The sequence below is a fragment of the Parasteatoda tepidariorum genome, chromosome 1, assembly GCF_043381705.1.
Source record: "Parasteatoda tepidariorum isolate YZ-2023 chromosome 1, CAS_Ptep_4.0, whole genome shotgun sequence".
NCBI lineage: Eukaryota > Metazoa > Arthropoda > Arachnida > Araneae > Theridiidae > Parasteatoda > Parasteatoda tepidariorum.
In genome coordinates this window covers 9,028,064-9,047,983 of record NC_092204.1, presented here as the reverse complement: position 1 = coordinate 9,047,983, position 19,920 = coordinate 9,028,064, and the positions used below count along the sequence as shown (strand labels likewise).

The window sequence follows — 19,920 nt, the reverse complement described above, 5'->3', positions numbered from 1 at the left end:
ATTCTCGCTTTGGGTGCGAGAGGTCCCGGATTCAAATCCCGGCCTGGCCCGTTTTTATACCCAACGCATTTGGTATATATTTTTTTAACTTCTATCACAGATTACTATAAAAACAGAAAAGAAAAAAATTAAATGAAGTTTAAGTGAAAACGTAATGCATTTAAAATTATCAGCTTTGTGTGGCTTGGTGGTCTAGGGGTATGATTCTCGCGTTGGGTGCTAGAGGTCCTGGGTTCAAATCCCGGCCGGGCCCGTTTTTAATTCCAACGCATTTGGTATATATTTTTTTAACTTCTATCACAGATTACTATAAAAACAGAACAGAAAAAAAGTAAATGAAGTTTAAGTGAAAACGTAATGCATTTAAAATTATCAGCTTTGTGTGGCTCGGTGGTCTAGGGGTATGATTCTCGCTTTGGGTGCGAGAGGTCCCGGGTTCAAATCCCGGCCGGGCCCGTTTTTATACCCAACGCATTTGATACATATTTTGTAACTTTATCACAGATTACTATAAGAAACAGAAGAGAAAAAAAGTAAATGAAGTTTTTGTTAAAACGTAATGCATTTAAAATTATCAGCCTTGTGTGGCTCGGTGGTCTAGGGGTATGATTCTCGCTTTGGGTGCGAGAGGTCCCGGGTTCAAATCCCGGGCGGGCCCGTTTCTATACCCAACGCATTTGATACATGTTTTGTTATCATCTATCACAGATTACTATAAGAAGATACATATTTTGTTAACTTCAATCACAGATTACTATAGAAACAGAACAGAAAAAAAGTAAATGAAGTTTAAGTGAAAACGTAATGCATTTAAAATTATCAGCTTTGTGTGGCTCGGTGGTCTAGGGGTATGATTCTCGCTTTGGGTGCGAGAGGTCCCGGGTTCAAATCCCGGCCGGGCCCGTTTTTATACCCAACGCATTTGATACATATTTTGTTAACTTCTATCACAGATTACTATAGAAATAGAACAGAAAAAAAGTAAATGAAGTTTAAGTGAAAACGTAATGCATTTAAAATTAGGTATGATTCTCGCTTTGGGTGCGAGAGGTCCCGGGTTCAAATCCCGGCCGGGCCTCGTTTTTATACCCAACGCATTTGATACATATTTTGTTAACTTCTATAACAGATTACTATAGAAACAGAACAGAAAAAAAGTAAATGAAGTTTAAGTGAAAACGTAATGCTTTTAAAATTATCAGCTTTGTGTTGCTCGGTGGTCTAGGGGTATGATGATCGCTTTGGGTGCGAGAGGTCCCGGGTTCAAATCCCGGCCGGGCCCGTTTTTATACCCAACGCATTTGATACATATTTTGTTAACTTCTATCACAGATTACTATAGAAACAGAACAGAAAAAAAGTAAATGAAGTTTAAGTGAAAACGTAATGCATTTAAAATTATCAGCTTTGTGTGGCTCTGTGGTCTAGGGGTATGATTCTCGCTTTGGGTGCGAGAGGTCCCGGGTTCAAATCCCGGCCGGGCCCGTTTTTATACCCAACGCATTTGATACATACTTTGTTAACTTCTATCACTGATTACTATAAAACAGAACAGAAGAAAAGTAAATGAAGTTTAAGTGAAAACGTAATGCATTTAAAATTATCAGCTTTGTGTGGCTCGGTGGTCTAGGGGTATGATTCTCGCTTTGGGTGCGAGAGGTCCCGGGTTCAAATCCCGGCCGGGCCCGTTTTTATACCCAACGCATTTGGTATATATTTTTTTAACTTTTATCACAGATTACTATAAGAAACAGAACAGAAAAAAAGTAAATGAAGTTTTCGTTAAAACGTATTGCATTTAAAATTATCAGCTTTATGTGGCTCGGTGGGCTAGGGGTATGGTTCTCGCTTTGGGTGCGAGAGGTCCCGTGTTCAAATCCCGGCCGTTCCCGTTTTCATACCCAACGCATTTGATACATATTTTTTTAACTTCTATCACGGATTACTTTAAAAACAGAACAGACAAAAAGTAAATGAAGTTTAAGTGAAAACGTAATGCATTTAAAATTTTCAGCTTTGCGTGGCCCGGTGGTCTAGGGGTATGATTCTCGTTTTGGGTGCGAGAGGTCTCGGGTTCAAATCCCGGCCGGGCCCGGTTTTATACCCAACGCATTTGGTACAAATTTTTTTAACTTCTATCACAGATTACTTTAAAAACAGAACAGAAAAAAAGTAAATGAAGTTTTCGTGAAAACGTAATGCCTTTAAAATGATCAGCTTTGTGTGGCTCGGTGGTCTAGGGGTATGATTCTCACTTTGGGTGCGAGAGGTCCCGGGTTCAAATCCCGTCCGGGCCCGGTTTTATACCCAACGCATTTGATACAGATTTTGTTAACTTTATCACAGATTACTTTAAAAACAGAACAGAAAAAATGTAAATGAAGTTTTCGTGAAAACGTAATGAATTTAAAATTATCACCTTTGTGTGGCCCGGTGGTCTAGGGGTATGATTCTCGCTTTCGGTGCGAGAGGTCCCGGGTTCAAATCCCGGCCGGGCCCGGTTTTATACCCAACGCATTTGGTACATATTTTGTGAACTTTTATCACAGATTACTATAAAAAACAGAACAGAAATAAAGTAAATGAAGTTTTCGTGAAAATGCTATGCATTTAAAAGTATCAGCTTTTCGTGGCCCGGTGGTCTAGGGGTATGATTCTCGCTTTCGGTGCGAGAGGTCCCGGGTTCAAATCCCGGCCGGGCCCGGTTTTATACCCAACGCATTTGGTACATATTTTGTTAACTTTTATCACAGATTACTATAAGAAACAGATCAGAAAAAAAGTAAATGAAGCTTTCGTGAAAACGTAATGCATATAAAAGTATCAGCTTTGTGTGGCTCGTTGATCTAGGGGTATGATTCTCGCTTTGGGTGCGAGATGTCCCGGGTTCAAATCCCTGCCGGGCCCGTTTTAATACCCAACGCATTTGGTACATATTTTTTTAACTTCTATCACAGATTACTATNGTATTTTCTTAAAATTATAAATAAAATTAATATCAGTCAAATATGATGATGTTTTTTCTCGATGAAACGAAAGAAATACGCGAAATATACATCGTATTTGTGAACATTTATCTCTAGGGGTCGCCAAAAATTTTCTCTCTACAAAAGGGGTCGCAGTCGAAAAAAGTTTGCGCACCGCTGGTCTAGGGGTATGATTCTCGCTTTGGGTGCGAGAGGTCCCAGGTTCAAATCCCGGCGGGCCCGTTTTCATTTCCAACGCATTTGATTTTGTTAACTTCTATCGCAGATTTTAGAGGTAAGATTCTATTGTTAATATCACGCTTTTTTTACTTACTTTTTTTAAACGAGCTGTGAATAAAATTTATTTATTTCCATTTAACTTTTATGTCACTAATTATGTGCTGTTTCTATACATTTTAGAGATTTTTGGATTCATGGGGAGTATCTAGCTTTGTTGGACAAGTTGAGATTAGCAACAACAACACGATGGAACATTAAAGTAAAAAACAAAAAATATGCATGTTTGATTTAAATTATATTTTAATGTATAAACAATATTACATGTAGTAATGTTTTATAATGTCTATTGGTGCTGTTAAATCTATAACGACAGGTAAAGCTTTTTTTTTTTACTTACCTCCCATAAAACTTTTACAGAAGTCGAAGACAAAGGGAGCGCTTTTGCTGATAAGGGTGGTCCACCGGGTGCTGTTCAAAAAGCAGAATAAAACCAAATTTTAATAGAAAATAAATTTAAAATAGGTAAAAAAATAAATAAGATTAATATAAAATATCTTCGAAAATATATTGGAGAGTGATAAAAGGACAATTCTAACACTATTCGTTTTTGAAATAATGAAATAAATAAAAAAAAATTAAAAAGAATATTTCGTTTTTTGCACAGACATAACTTTTAATATTATATTGACTAAAATAAGTAGTAAGCATTTCTTGCACTTTGTTAAAAATAATCAGTTAAAGAATTTAAAAATTGTCTTAAAAATAAATTTAATCGTAATGACATAAATTAAATTTAAACGTTAGTTAAAATTTATCGTTTATTCAATTACAAAACAAGCTCTCCATTAAAGCCTTATAATAGGATTGCTCAAAAATTAGCAAAGAATGAAGTTTGTTGTAGTTCACTTGCGTCGCACTACAGCTGCAGAAATAATATTTTAATTCATTGTTGTCTATAATCGTATTAGAAATGAACAACTGAACAAATAATTAAACTTCATAAGATGCTTAAGTGATTTGATAGAATTACTGAATACATAATTCTTTTTTTACATTTATAGTTGTTGTAGTACATTTACGTCGCACTAGAGCTGCACAATGGGCTATTGGCGACAGTCTGGGAAACATCTCTGAGGATGATCCGAAGACAAGCCATCACAATTTTGATCCTCTGCACAATTTTGGCACTCCCGCTTCGGTAGCCCGACGATCTCCTCGGGAAGTTGAGCACTTTACGGAAGAACTGTTTAACGAGGACCTATACCGCACTCCCTCGGACCCTAAGCAGACTGATCCAAGTGTACATCCACCCTCACACTGACCGCAGTCAGTGATGCTTGACTTCGGTGATCTGCTGGGAGCCGTGTCTTAACGATCAGTCCACTGCGGGACGCAAAGAATGAAGGAGAAAATGAAGGAAATATTTGGTACAGATTTCGACGCATGTTTCCGGTGTGGGTTTTCAACGCTGTGTCAAATGACACCAAACTCGAGACGATAGGAAAAAATAGAAGTCATTAGGGATTCATTTTCAAAAATTAGGATTTCATGCTCGCACATATTTACGCATCTGACATAAAATCATTACTCAAATGAGGTATTGTTTGCTATGTATATTTACATGTTGAGTCGAATGAGACTACAATTAGTTGATGGGATGAATAGTTTGAATGTTATAAGGGTTTTATTCCTACAAAGTGAAATTTATAAATAGTATCCTTTTATACAAATTATAGCATTTGCAACTTATGAACTTTATTATTATTAACTCTTGTTTGGTTTCATTCAATTAAGCGTTAAAAAGAAAACATAGAAAAAATACTTTATTTGTTGGGAAAAAATTCAAATATTTTATTTTTATACATATTTTGTTAACTTATAAAATCATTGTTCTCTCTATACATATTCCGTCTAATTTAATTTAGCGTACAAAAGAGAGATATTATGAGACAATGCTCTCATTGTATAGATACCATTGTTGGGTGCATAGATTTGAACAAACGCAAAATTTTACTATTGTGCGTAAGTAGTAAAATTTCTGAACTATTAGCCCTTTCGCCTCATTATCGGTCTCATTCGATTTCGTGTAAGGAAATGTCTCCGAAAAAATACCTCTGTTTGTATGTATTTCGAGAGAAATAATTGTATTCGATATGTATTCGATTATATAATTATCGATTATATAATATATAATTTCGATAGTTTAATATATAATTCGATTATATAACTACTCGGAGTTTCGACTATATAATTCGATTATATAATTTAATAATTATATAATCCGATAATTGTATTCGATATGTTTGTATGTATTCGATAAGAAATAATTCGAAAGTTTCTAACTCTTTCCGCCAAACTCCGACGCGATAAGTAGTTCAGCTTTTTATTTAAACGTTCGCAACAAGTTAGACCTTGTCTTTCCACTTTAAACCCTTCTACCTCCCTTGGCTTGAAGTTGGCGCTTGGCGCTTGAAGGTTATGCGATTTTCCCACTCTCCATACTTTACCCTTCTCTGTTACCATGGTTTCCTCCTCAAATATTTTTTGCCCATGCCAATGAATTCCCTCTTCTTACTGAAACTGCCGAGATGGAAAAGGCAAGTCTTTCCATAACCATTGTAAAAATGTGGAACACATTGAAATCGTGTTCACTTGAGACTAATTTTGCAAAGAGTATTATAATATTTAATAGTTATAATAAAAAGCCTGTACTTTTTTTTTTTAAATTTGAAGTAAAGACACTATTACAGAACTAATTTTTTTTAAATAAATTCCATCTAGTGGCAACGAAAACAATTTACCACTTGTCGACATTATGTTTCCGTGAGTTAAATGTTAACTTTAAATAAAAAGAATTTTCCTTAAAATTCTGCATTTTTTTTTGCTCAATTCTTTAAAACTGCTATATTGTCTCTCGTCTAAAAACAATTTTTAATCTGTTTGGATTTTGTTTTTGCAGAAAAAATAGGGTAGCAATACCTTATAAGAAGCATTGTTCTTACCTTCCTCTTCTGTTGTCACAGTAACAGGATTACTATTTTCACTTTCTCCTAAAGCATTCACAGCTGATATTTGTATGGAGTAACGTGTATTAGGAATCAATCCATTAACCGTCCAAGTTGTCTCTGATGGTGGAATTGTAACCCGTTTTGTTTCTAAATAATGACAAGTGTGTCATAATTAGAGACAAAACAGAATTAAGGATTACAAAATTACATTTTCTAATATAAAAATCAAATGTAACCATTAATACCTAATATAAAAATGTAACCATCAAATGTAATCATAGAGGAAAAACGAAATTAATGTTTAGTAGATTACCCAAACCAATTTATGCTGCGTCTCTTAAGATTAAATAATAATAATAATGATAATAATAATAATTGAGATTAATTAAAATAATAACATTAATTATTATAATTAAACAATATTAAGTATTAAATTTTTAATTAAATACTAGTAAGTATTATATTAAATAATAGTAATTAATAATAGTATTAAAAGAAGATAATAATAATCAAAATAATGATAATTAAGATTAAATAATAATTAAAACAAATGTACCGTTAATAAAGGTTTCGTTAACAGAGGTAGAGAAAAAACGAAATTAATGTTTAGTAGATTACACAAACCAATTTATGCTGCGTCTCTTAAGATTAAATAATAATAATAATGATAATAATAATAATTGAGATTAATTAAAATAATAACATTAATTATTATAATTAAACAATATTAAGTATTAAATTTTTAATTAAATACTAGTAAGTATTATATTAAATAATAGTAATTAATAATAGTATTAAAAGAAGATAATAATAATCAAAATAATGATAATTAAGATTAAATAATAATTAAAACAAATGTACCGTTAATAAAGGTTTCGTTAACAGAGGTAGAGAAAAAACGAAATTAATGTTTAGTAGATTACACAAACCAATTTATGCTGCGTCTCTTAAGATTAAATAATAATAATAATGATAATAATAATAATTGAGATTAATTAAAATAATAACATTAATTATTATAATTAAACAATATTAAGTATTAAATTTTTAATTAAATACTAGTAAGTATTATATTAAATAATAGTAATTAATAATAGTATTAAAAGAAGATAATAATAATCAAAATAATGATAATTAAGATTAAATAATAATTAAAACAAATGTACCGTTAATAAAGGTTTCGTTAACAGAGGTAGAGGAAAAACGAAATTAATGTTTAGTAGATTACACAAATAAATTTATGCTGCGTCTCTTTAGATTAAATAATTATAATAATTATAATAATCACAATAATGATGACAAGAAACTTCAGTGCTCATTCAAAGGCATTTCATACTATGTTTACCTAAATTAATCGATCAATAAAAATTAACTACTGAAGAATGGAAACAAATAAATGCACTATTTGCTGCATTCTCCTGAGGAAACCAGATTCTTTATTCTCGCCAAGTTTTTTACTCAATTACAAAGAAATTAACAAATGAAATCGCTGGCTGAAAAAAAGAATTAAACAATATTTTAAATGTAGGCATTATTTGCTGTTGTATACAGACTGCTGTAATAATTAACTGCTGTAATAAAGCTGTAATGCTGTCTGAGGATAGCATTAGCAGACGCTCCAGCAAAATATTTCAGTTGAAAGCAGGGAATGTTGTCATAAATTGTTTCCAGTGAGCAGCGAAACGTGCTGACGAACCTGCTTAGTAGTAACGAATTTCGATTCTTGTTGAGAATAATTATGGAGTTTCCAAACCAAGACATCGTTTTTTAATTTCTTATTATTTCTTCATTTTATTAATTTGTTTAATGCATCATGTTCGCAATTCTTATTCAGAAAAAAGAAATCACAGGATTTCTTAAGTAAAATGTCATTTTTTTAAAGAAACTAATTCATAAAAATGAGAACAATCGGGTTTGCTTAGCAGAATATTATTTCTCTTGAATGAACTGATTCCGATTCTTGAAAAGAATAAATCATAAGGTTTCCAAAGTAGAATGTCGTTTTTTTTTAAAATTTAATTTTGATTCTTAGTGCCAAAAGTTCTTCGGGTATCCTAAATAGAATGTCAATTTTTTTAATGTAACTAATTTCGAAACCTAATGAGAATAAACCATCGAATTTCCTTAGCAGATTCTTTTTTTCTCTTTCTCAATGTGAATAATTTTAATTCTTAGAAAAAATAAATCATCAGGTTTCCTAAAGAAAATTCCGTTTCTTTTTTTAAATGTAACTTATCTTAAATGTTAGTGAGAATAAATCAAAGAGTTTCCTAATTAAAATTCTTCGAATCATTTTGATTCTTGGTGAGATAAATCATTCCTCGGCAGCAAGTTGTTTTCATTAAATTGGCTCTTCAAATCAGCTGCCATTTTTAGAATATACGACACTATGTTTCATTTAACAAACATTTCAGTGATTGCCTTAAATATATAGGAAGAGCAATATATAGAAATGAGGAAATAACGATGGATAAATCTATCAGAACAAAACTATAGAACTAGGAGAACAAAATCATAAGAACAGAACTATAAGAACTAAACCATAAGAACGGAACTATAAGAACAAAACCATAAGAACCGAACTATAAGAACAAAACCATAAGAACAGAACTATAAGAACAAAAGCATACGAACAGAACTATAGGAACAAAACCTTAAGAACAAATAAATAGAATTATACGTAATGTAAACATCGTTTATAATAGAAAAAATTCACTTTAAAAAATCATGTTAATTTTAAACTATTTCAATCTTACAATTACTTTAGTGAGAATATACTTGATTTTCATTGTAAAACAAGCATGTATCGGAAAAGAATCGATATTAATTATAAATAATTATGTATACATAACCTGGACATTTTGAGTTTAAGGTAAGTACCGTTTTTATATTTATTATAAAGAGAAAAACATAATCAGTAAATGTTAAAAATTTTCTTGGAATAATAATTTTATTAACCATAGAAAAAGATTATTACTTTTGTTTAGAGAGATATTTTGCAAGAGTATTATATTTCATAAATACAATATTAAGGTATGGGATACATATTATTAAGGTAGTATAAATTATATTTGTAATAAATACATTATTGAGGTATGGGATACTCATTTCATAAAAAGTAATAACGATTGGGTGTAATAAAAATTTTATTAACATATGTTGATAAGCAAACGAAATTATTGGTGTTATTATAAAATTATTATAATTAGAAACCATTTACGCAACTATTAGGTAATATTAGGATAGCATATTCATAAATGAATAATTAGAATATGGGTAAGAATATAGGCTGTAGACAAGATCACAAAAATATTATTAAAAAGGAAAGTGTTTTATTGTTATAAGAAAATATTGCTAACACCATGTTTAGACGATTAAAGGTAGCGTATGGCACATTTATGAAAATATTATAAATAGAAATCACTAGCTTAAATATTTACATAATGCATAAATGAAATGAATTCCTAATTTCAATATGGGTTACAAAAAGGCAATAGACTACAATTAAAAATAAATATAATATTGTTGACTTGTAATATCTTTATAAGCTATAGTTTAGGGTAGTGCTCCATGCATTTATAAAGTTTTTTGGAGTAAACTGAAAACCATTTGCATAAATTTTAACATAGCACATAAAAACATTAGCTAATAAGTATTTGTATTAGAATAGTCTATAGCAGAGGTCGACAAAGTGGTCTATATAGACCCCCAGGGGTCTATTTAACAAAAGTGGGGGTCGATCTGAGCCAGGGGGTCGAATGGGGGTCGATCCGAATCGGAAGGGTCGAAGAAAAAACAGTTCTTAATACGTAAATCCCAAATATCTAATTGAGTATGTAAAATTTGTGAATTTTTTTTATAATTGACTTAATATCAGTTTCTTTATAGAACATAAATTAATAAACGCATCATCAAAAACGTGGACATCAACCTGCAAGATGAGTTTGCTGAATTATTATCGGATCTTGAAGCAAAGACGCTTTTTAAAAATTTAACAATAAGTAAATTTTGAACAAATATAAATATAATGCAAAAATATGTAGAACTTTATGAAATAGCTCAGCCTTTTTATGCTAGCTTTTCCAAGTTCCTATATGGTTGAAGCCGGTTTCAGTCACGTAAATTCAATCTTAACTAAGTACAGAAATAAATTAAATGTGGAGTTACGAGGGGATTTAAAATTAAAATTGACCAATTTTGAACCCAATATAGCGAACCTTGCAAAAAAACACCAGGCACACTCATCTCATTGGTTAAGAAGCAATAAATCTGTAGTTACTTTACTTATTATTTCTACTTATTTATAATTACTTATTATTTAATAAATATTAAGGTATTTAAATTTCAACATTAATATATTTTTCATAAAACTATTGTTACACAATGTACTATTACTTTAATAAATGTTTAAATCATAAAATAAATGTACAAACACAGTATCTAATAGAGTTTTATCTTAATTAACGGAAAATTACTTTTATGGGGGTCGATGGAGACTTCGAAAAATTATATAGGGGTCGATGATGAAAAAAGTTTGGCGACCCATGGTCTATAGGGAAGATAACATGAATAATATAAAAATAAGTAAATTTCATTTGTAATACGAATTTTATTTATATTTATAGATAAACAAACATACTTTAGGGTAATTTTCTGTTGGATTATTCTGTGAAATTTGCTTTTAAGTTTTTTTTTTTATTTTTCACTAAATGGCAATATTAATTCTGAAAACCGGAATTTCCGGTAAACTTTTACCGTATAAACGGAAAAATAATCAAATGAATGGCTTAAATATCGCATATTTTTGGTTTACCGTTATTTTAGGTTATGCGTTTTTTTAACCGAAAATTTCAAGCTCATGATTTCATTACCATTCAATAAGGTAAGTTTATCAGAATTATTTTTCTCCGTGTTTGTTTCATGAAGAATTTACCTATTTTTACAGATTTTTGCTCCTCGTCCAGCACTTTCTTGTAAGAAAAGGTATATTTCAATAATCGGCTATTTCCACTGTAAGGAGGTGACCAAGATAAATCTAAAGATCGACTTCCGGTTCTTATTACTTTCACATCTTGAGGTATATCTGGCTTTTCTGGAAGAAAATAACATGGATTCATTATATGAAATCGAAACACAATGTTCATATGGAAATCACAAATAAATTTAAAATAGTTTCTGAATATTTTAAACTGATTGCTTAAATGAAATAGTTTTTTTTTAAGTTCATTTAGTGGTCAGATAAACTTAGTATAATGAAAAAAAGTTTGATTTTATTGAGCCTTTTTTCGCTAATAAATGTATTAAATGCTTGATGAATAGATGGTGCCACAACAAATTCATTTCAAATCATTTGAAAACATGGTAAACAACTTTTTCATGTATTTGAGGAATTTTGAAACCATAAATGGAAATTTTGAGGGACGATACTTGAAAGCAATGTCTAAGTTTTAAGAACTAAAGAAGAAGTTCCTATTTTTTAACTATCTTTATTTATTACGTGGCATTAGTTACCCAAGTCAGAATTTCTGATGGTTTTCCATTGATGGATCAACATAATCTTGATGGTAACCATCGATAATTCAATCATGAACCATTATGCTTTTTGATGGTAACCAACATAAGTAACCATCATCTCAATGTAGGAATTCGGACTGATTTATGATGGTCCAACATAAGAATAGCAACTTGTTTTAATGGTTAGTTCATGTTGAACCATCACCAATGTCCATCATAGTGTCTTAGAAATAAAATGTTGGAATGATCATGAACAACCATCATCCCAATGTAGGAATTCGAACTGATTTATGATGGTTCAACATAAAAAAAAGCAAATTGTTTTAATAGTATATTCCTGAGAACCAACAAGAATTCCTATTAAACCATTATGGAAATGTATAGTTGGGACCATCATGAACCATCACGGATTGTTGGTCCATGAGAGTCAAACTTCTCTTGATGGTTAACCATCATAGTATTAAAGTAGCATTTTCTATCTGGGAATGATGGAAGTTTGTTGCATATCAAAAACCATGAACACGTAATGGAAAATCTTGGATGATGGTGAACATCAAATGATGTTGCACCATAATGAATCGCACTGAAACCAAGGTAAACAATCAAAATTTCTTGATGGGACCACCAAGAACTTTGATTAATTTCTTGATGGGACCACCAAGAACTTTGATTTGGGTATACAGTACAAATGTTGAAAATTATTATTTTGTTTTTATATTTATAAAAGTTATTTACTTCTAAAAGTATTTTCTATTGATTCTAAAATTATTTTCTAAAGCAATTTTTGTTGCATTTTCTAAAAGGTTGGTACTTTTGAAAAACAGGGATGCCGTTTATTATTGGCAATATATTCAGTAAGCTACTCATCCATCTTTTTCAACTTACCTTGAATTATCAATTGTATGTTAGTTTCATCCTTCCCATATGAGTTTGTAGCTAGACATGTAAACAAAGCTGAATCTTCTCTGCCCACTGACTCTATCAGTAGTTCCGATAAACTTCCATTCGAAAAAACAGTTTCAGTAAGACGATACCTTTAAAGAATTGATGAAAACAATGAACGAAATGAGATAAGCACAAGTTTTGATCAATAGCCATAATTTTTTCAATTAAAATTGAAAAGCACTTAAGGATTGACTATGAGAAAATAAGATTTAAATTTGTTTGAAAAACATTTTTAAACGTTTCAAAAATATTTTTCTTTTCTATTGATAAATGTCACATTTATTTAATTATTAGAAAGAATTAATGTCAGAAAGTATGTCCTAATGTGAAGTATGATAAAAAAAAAAGTACTATAAAGAAGATAATTTAAATTATTATGACAAATTTTGACTTTTCCCACTAAGTTGAACTACCCAATAAGATGCGCTTTTGATTTCCTATTTTGCAATCTGGCAATCTTGTTACGAAAATATTTTAAATCATTCTTAAAAAATTTCCCGTTCATGTAAGTTCATTTGATTTCGCTACTTGCCTTATAGATTTCATTTCATGTTTTATTCTATTTTTCTTTATATTTTATTTTCTGTTTTTACGTGATATTTTTACTTATTGGATTCTATTTTATTTGTTGTAATTTTTTTGTAAAAACTTTTTTTTGAGTGCTCCGCACACTATTGTATTGATATATTTTGCTTTGGCTACATTGATACAATATTAGATAGCACTCCTTTTTGCGGATACAATCGTGCGAGCTGATGAAAAGATTATATCTTTTATTTTCCGCATTCTTATTAATTTTTTTCCCTTTTTCGGATTTTTTTCCGGTTTCCTGCTATTTTTATTATTATTATTATTTTTCTTTTTCCTCTTTGTTTCATTGTTCCGTAATTTTTCCCGTGTTGTTTTTTCTTTTTATAATTTTTGTATTTATTTTTATTACGATATATATATACATATATACATACATACATACATATATATATATACATACATACATATATATATATACATATATTACATATATATACATATATTTACTGTATATATTACTAAATATAGTAAAAATTCGTCATAACGACAATTCAAATTAGCAAATGAAATTGCTGTTGTTCTAAAAATATCGTTATAAATAAATGCTCATATTTGATGTTAAAATCATTAACTTTTCTGTAGTAGAAGAAAGTATTTCCTTAAAAATATTTGCCGAAATATTGCAACGATCTTTAACTAATTATAAATAAAAAAAATTTGTACCCTTATCAAAACCTTTGTAAAATTTATCGAAAAATGCCGTATTCTTTTTAATATGATGTAATTTGTTCCGTATTTTCATTTAAATCGATTACAATCCCCTTTGCAAACCAAAACGCTTTGTCAAATCGGATTTTTCTTGGGAATTCTAGTATGCTAAAAAATGAGGGTTTCTGATTTGCCCCTTCACTCCCAGGGAATAAGTTTTGGAGGGTTCNTATATATATATATATATATATATATATATATAATTAGTAAATAATGAATATATCACTATTTTTTTGGCCCAACTTATCTGAAAAAAAATTCAGCTTCATTAAAAGCTGAAATATTTTTACCTTGTCATTAGTTTTGTATTTAATGTCTGCTTATCTTTCGTCCATTCGATGGCGAGCGGCCTCTCGCCAAACGCTTGGCAAGACATTTTTGCGTCCTGTCCTTTCTTCACAATCTCTGCATGGAATTTATTGGTGAAATGAGCAGCAACTGTAAAACAGATTATATTTACGACGGTTATATTTACGACAGCGGTTATATTTACGACGGGGCTTCGAAAAGTACCCATTGATTTAAAAAATTTATTAATATAAGAATAGTATAAGAAAATACAATCAGTATAGGAAAATTATGAAATGGGAGGAGATATGAATGTACGGTTTGCTGCATTGTAATTAGGAAATCATTGGTTTATCCACCATATTATTTAAAAATTGTTATGAAATCTATCAACAGATGGTGCTGTTAGCAGAGGAAAACTATAAAAAAAATTTCCGTAACAACTATCCTCTGCAGGGACAGCGTTAACTACTCAGAGACTAAAATTAACAGATATGCATATAAATATTTATATCGGAATAGTCTGACATGCAGTAGAAAATTTATTTTATACTTTGTCCTATCATTCGCCTGATCTGTTCAGGAGTTTTACAATTAATTTTGGAACTTTGCGGGAATACAATGTTTGGTTTCCTTAACAGAACATTGTAAGATTGATTTAGATTGATTAGTTTGGTTAGAAGAATAAGATTTGCAATATTGATGTTGGGTTTCCTTAACAGAGAATTGTATTAAGATACAGATTGGTTTGTTTCAGATTGGTTAGATGAATAAGATTGGTAAGATAGTGAGATTGATGATAGTAAGATTGATGTTTCCTAAAAAAAGATCTTTGTGTTTAGGAAACCAAACATTGTAAGTTGTCATTTTCTTCAATTCGTTTTACAAGTTCTGTTATTTTTGTGATAGCCGATAGCAATTACGTGCACATGCTCTAATGTTATTGCACATTCTTACCATGAATAGTCAAGCTGATGACTTTGCTGAGACCAGAACCAATTCCATTCGAAGCCTGGCATAAATAGTAGCCAGCATCAATTTCAGCGACATCTAGGATCGTCAAAGAGCCATTTTCAAACACATGAAGGTGAGAACTACTGCTGATTGGCTTGTAGCTTTCTGGTACGGTACCTGAATTTTTATAAAGAAAGAATTTAGATTTTTATATGTTATGAACTCCACACAATTTTAGTTATTTTGAAATACAGAAACCTGTATATTAATCTATCAATAAAACTCAACAAACTCTTGATTTTATTTCGCATAAATACTTCTAGGTAGGCCAGAAACATCTAAAAAGTTTCTAAATCACAATACATTTCGTTTGATTGCTTAGAATTCATCCATTGTATTTTATTGCTGATTAAACGCTATCTGAGAAAGCGAGATACTTAAAAATAAAAAACAATATGATAGACCAACATTCAGGATACAAGGTGCAATGTTTGATAGATTCCTCAAAGCAAACTTAAGTTATTTATGTCCACATAATTATATTCCACATATCGAGACTCTTTAAGCCGTTGCCAGACATCTTAGAGACAGGCAAAAAGGTAATCTTACACATAAAAATTCAAATTATATCAAGAAAGAATTTGAGTTGGTAACGGGTGATATACGACAAATCAAAATATTCCTACTCATCAAAATTCAAATTATATGAGCCAACCAGTCGTTTTCTGTTGGTTGCAGGTGATATACGACAAATTCCAAATATTTCTACTCATAAAAATTCGAATTATATGAGCAATAATTTTGAGTTGCTTGCAGGTGATATACGACAAACTCAAAATATTCCTACTCATAAAAATTCAAATTATATGAGAAAAATTTTTTGAGATGGTTGCAGGTGATATACGAAAAATTTAAAATAATCCTACACATAAAAATTCAAATTATATGAGCAAAAAATTTGAGTTGGTAACGGGTGATATATGACTGTGATATAACTCAATTAACGCAGTCATTCAGAATTTAGTCTATTCTGTAAATGAAGGCAACTTGTTTATCTGTAAAAGCGCAATACAGGTAGAAAAGATGTCCAAAAATAGTGAAACATTACCACAAATATCTAGACGGAGGTTAAGATTTCATTGTTTTATTTCCCTTAGTAGAATTGAATAAACATTTATGTAATTAAAACGAAAATATAAATTCGGCCTTTGATGCCTGTTGGAGATGCCATTTTAATTTTTTTAAATTATTTTATTTTCAGAGACTTATTCATTTTGCAGAAATTTCATGGGAAAAACAAGAATAATATCGTTTAAAATATTTAAAAGTATATCACACATTTTTTGATAAAGGAAAAGGGAGATTTTAAGCATTTAACTTTTTTTTCTATAATTCTCCCTAACTACATTTTTTCCCTCTTTTTTGTGTTTTATCTCTATTTTTTTTTTAAGAAACTGAGTTAACAAAAGAGAAATCACCTTCGGCTTTTCTCCATGTCAGTCTGGGGGGTGGAAAGCCATCAGCTTCGCAGTCTATCATGACGCTCCGCCCTTTTATGACATCGACATCATTTGGCTCAGTTTTCCAACGTGGCGGCACTGAAGGGCAAACATTAACTTTTTTCAGAAAAGAATATATAATTGATAAAATAAAATACAACGCTTATTAAATGGTCATACCCGTACGTTGTAGAACAAAATATGTGTTTTTGCAAATAATTAAATGATTGTTTATGATTCACAAATACATTTACAAAGAAGTAATAGAATTTTCGAGTAAGTAATATTTCAAATGAGTTCATAAATCTGTTAAAGTAGATACGAAATAAAACACAAAGTCGTATATCGTCGTCTTTTTCATATTTTGCTGTTCACGTTTCTTCTACGTTTTTTTTTAACTAACATTATACAAAATTAGCTCTAATTCTTTTCAAAACTTATTAACCAGCGTCTCATACATTATAATCGTCCTTGAACAGCTGACCCAATTTTTAGGTTAGCGACTACTGATGTTCAACTCCTTGGCCTTGAAAGTTTGAACCCAATTCAGAAGACAAGGGAACTCCTGGATCAAGTATTGGGAGAAATTTGCCTTCGTGTAGGACGTTTAAATGGAACTAACCCGCATTTGCGTTACATGGAGAGGAAGACCACGAGAACCTCCACGTATAGTCTGACGCCAATGAGACTCCAACCCATGATCCGTCTACCACTGAGGATATCTCACGTCAGCACTGTGGTCGATGCAAGCCGGATGCGGATTCGTATCGACCAGCCATCGCCGGGATTCGAACCCGGTTCGCCTCATTGGAAGGCGGAAGCCCTACCCTCTGAGGCAATAGAAATTTAGAAAAAATCTAGAAAACTTCAGAATTTTGAAAAATCTTAATTTAAAATATCGACCGTATCGACCGTAATTTTTATTTCTTACATTATTATCCAGGAACCTTCCTTATTATTCAGGGTCTTTTTTTAAGGAGAAATTTCCTTATTATACAGCAAATTTATCTCAGTTTTTTTGCTTCGAGTAGAAAAAAGTGCTTCAAACTTTAACTCGATATAATACATTTCCCAAATGTGTTTTTCTTAAAGATTGTTCATAGTTGTAAGTGTATATATTTAAAAAAAAGCATGCAAATATCCATATTAAATATAAATACTAATCACTGTTAAGCTGTATTATGCATACCATGAATTACCATTGCTACGCTGTGTCGTTCTGATCCAGCTTCATTGCTTGCGACGCATGTGTAGTTGGCTCTGTGTTCTGGCTTCACTGGATCGAAAAGCAGCGTTGAAGAGTAGTCAGCCATGCTGTGAATTCTGACGTCACCATCTTTCTGAAGAACATGCTCGTCTCTGAGCCATTTCAATGTTATGGGTGGATCTCCCTTGATTACAGTACAAGTCATGCTCAATCGTTGACCCATTTGTACTGATGAAGGCAGGTATAAAGGTTCAATGACTGGACGAACTGTAAAATTAATATATACGTATATATAATATATATAAACACATATATACAACACAAAGCATATAACATATATAAACACAAAGTATATAAACATATATAAACACAAAGAAGAATCAAAAAATAAAAAATATTTTTTTCAATGGGAAAACCTAAAGGTTTTTAGTTCTCTTCAGGACGCATTCATTCACGATGGTAAATGCAATATTTCAAAATGAAGAATAATTATCGTAAGATAAAAATTATTCTTTATAATGGGTCTATATTGCTAAAAAAATTGCGATTGAAAATGAGTTTGAGATAAAAGAAAGCAGAAAACAAACTTACCGACGTGGTGTCAAAGTTAAATTGTCTTAAAAAGGGATATACTAATCGAACAGTTAGGAAAAATTCGCAAAGAAGAGAAAAATATATAAAACTGTGCTTATAGCTTAAATCGTATAAAATAATTTTTAAAAATATATTTGGTGAAAAAAATATGAAGCAAATTATATTTCAGTGTCGCCATCTATGAAAAAAAATTGGAAAATTTAAGTAACAAAACCCTTAATAGGAAAAATAATTTTAAAAAATAAAATCAATTAAAAATTAAATATGTAATGTTTGTAGAGTTTAAATCACAGACGTAAATTAGGAATAAATCATTACAATATATATATACATATATACATCGAAGAGGCCATTACATTATGACCACCCTTCATCTATAACAATGGGCTCGCCCAGGTTTTCATGGTTTCTCGCCCAGGAACAATGTTTTCATGGGGCACATTAAGACCCATAATCCTCATAGAACAATCCCTGACGTCTGTAAGCTACTTGAACATAGTTGCAAACCAAGTTCACCCATTCATGGCAACAGTTTTTCCTGCGAAGGCTAGTGTTTACCAACAGGATAATGCACCACGTCATAAGGGTCGAATCGTCATGGATTGGTTCGAGGAACTTTCAAATCATGTCTTGGCTCCCAAATTAACATGACCTTAATCGAATAGAGCATTTGTGGTCCTACTTGGAAAACCAAATTCGTGCTACCACGCTACACCCTCGCAATGTGAGGGAATTGCAGGACCAGTTGGTGAGCGCTTAGTACCAAATACCTCAGACGATCCTGTCACCACTTTGTGGAATCAATGCCACGGCGAGTGCTAGCAGTTTTGAGGGCTAGAGGTGGTCCTACATGTTATTAGCAGGGTGGTCATAATGTAATGGCTCTTCGGTGTATATATATACTGGAATGATTATTCCTTATTCACTGGTGATCAAACTTCAGATTTTCTTCTACAATTACAGTACAATGCTTTTTTCACTCATCCGTGATCATAATCGCATGATCTTACGATCATTTAAACGTTTCTAAATTTTAGTTGAAAAAGATATTAACACAGAAATAGCGGAAGATAAAATAATAACAAACATATTTTTATGTTATTAGATACACATAGTTATTAAGATACTAAGGTCTTTGTAAGTAAATTTGTTGAATTTCTATAATGAAATCGAAAGAGAATTTACGAAAGCGTGTTTCATTTCTCTATGCAATGTATCGTAAAAAAAATGTATCATCTTACACATAAAAGTAAAAATTAAAGCGAATAAAAATTGTTTATATCGTTGTAATAATAAAAAGAATTTTCGTTTAAAGTAGTTACTCATAAAATGCCTTTCCATTTCTTTTTCTTTACGAACTAAAACAATAGGAATCTTTTATTCAGATGGAGAACATTCAGTTTATT

General features: G+C 31.0%; 1 protein-coding gene and 10 non-coding genes across 11 annotated transcripts in view; 10 read left to right on the top strand and 1 right to left on the bottom strand.

Annotated features, from left to right (window-relative positions):
- Nucleotides 1-19,920, bottom strand: part of LOC107444320 (cell adhesion molecule Dscam1-like) — a 159,371-nt gene that overhangs the window by 40,599 nt on the left and 98,852 nt on the right. The window contains exons 9-16 of the mRNA XM_071177538.1: nucleotides 17,903-18,187; nucleotides 16,693-16,812; nucleotides 15,218-15,391; nucleotides 14,263-14,410; nucleotides 12,614-12,762; nucleotides 11,148-11,306; nucleotides 6,209-6,361; nucleotides 3,604-3,674 (exon numbers count right to left, since the gene is read on the bottom strand). Coding sequence (XP_071033639.1) covers nucleotides 3,604-3,674; nucleotides 6,209-6,361; nucleotides 11,148-11,306; nucleotides 12,614-12,762; nucleotides 14,263-14,410; nucleotides 15,218-15,391; nucleotides 16,693-16,812; nucleotides 17,903-18,187 — 1,259 coding nt within the window. The remainder of the gene's footprint in view (nucleotides 1-3,603; nucleotides 3,675-6,208; nucleotides 6,362-11,147; nucleotides 11,307-12,613; nucleotides 12,763-14,262; nucleotides 14,411-15,217; nucleotides 15,392-16,692; nucleotides 16,813-17,902; nucleotides 18,188-19,920) is intronic.
- Nucleotides 385-456, top strand: TRNAP-UGG (transfer RNA proline (anticodon UGG)). The gene has a single exon. It is a non-coding gene; the product is annotated as a tRNA-Pro (tRNA).
- TRNAP-UGG (transfer RNA proline (anticodon UGG)) lies at nucleotides 587-658 on the top strand. The gene has a single exon. It is a non-coding gene; the product is annotated as a tRNA-Pro (tRNA).
- TRNAP-UGG (transfer RNA arginine (anticodon UCG)) lies at nucleotides 832-903 on the top strand. Its single transcript has one exon. It is a non-coding gene; the product is annotated as a tRNA-Pro (tRNA).
- On the top strand, nucleotides 1,211-1,282 carry TRNAP-UGG (transfer RNA proline (anticodon UGG)). Its single transcript has one exon. It is a non-coding gene; the product is annotated as a tRNA-Pro (tRNA).
- On the top strand, nucleotides 1,414-1,485 carry TRNAP-UGG (transfer RNA proline (anticodon UGG)). Its single transcript has one exon. It is a non-coding gene; the product is annotated as a tRNA-Pro (tRNA).
- Nucleotides 1,616-1,687, top strand: TRNAP-UGG (transfer RNA proline (anticodon UGG)). Its single transcript has one exon. It is a non-coding gene; the product is annotated as a tRNA-Pro (tRNA).
- Nucleotides 2,023-2,094, top strand: TRNAP-UGG (transfer RNA proline (anticodon UGG)). Its single transcript has one exon. It is a non-coding gene; the product is annotated as a tRNA-Pro (tRNA).
- TRNAP-UGG (transfer RNA proline (anticodon UGG)) lies at nucleotides 2,226-2,297 on the top strand. Its single transcript has one exon. It is a non-coding gene; the product is annotated as a tRNA-Pro (tRNA).
- On the top strand, nucleotides 2,428-2,499 carry TRNAR-UCG (transfer RNA arginine (anticodon UCG)). The gene has a single exon. It is a non-coding gene; the product is annotated as a tRNA-Arg (tRNA).
- TRNAR-UCG (transfer RNA proline (anticodon UGG)) lies at nucleotides 2,632-2,703 on the top strand. Its single transcript has one exon. It is a non-coding gene; the product is annotated as a tRNA-Arg (tRNA).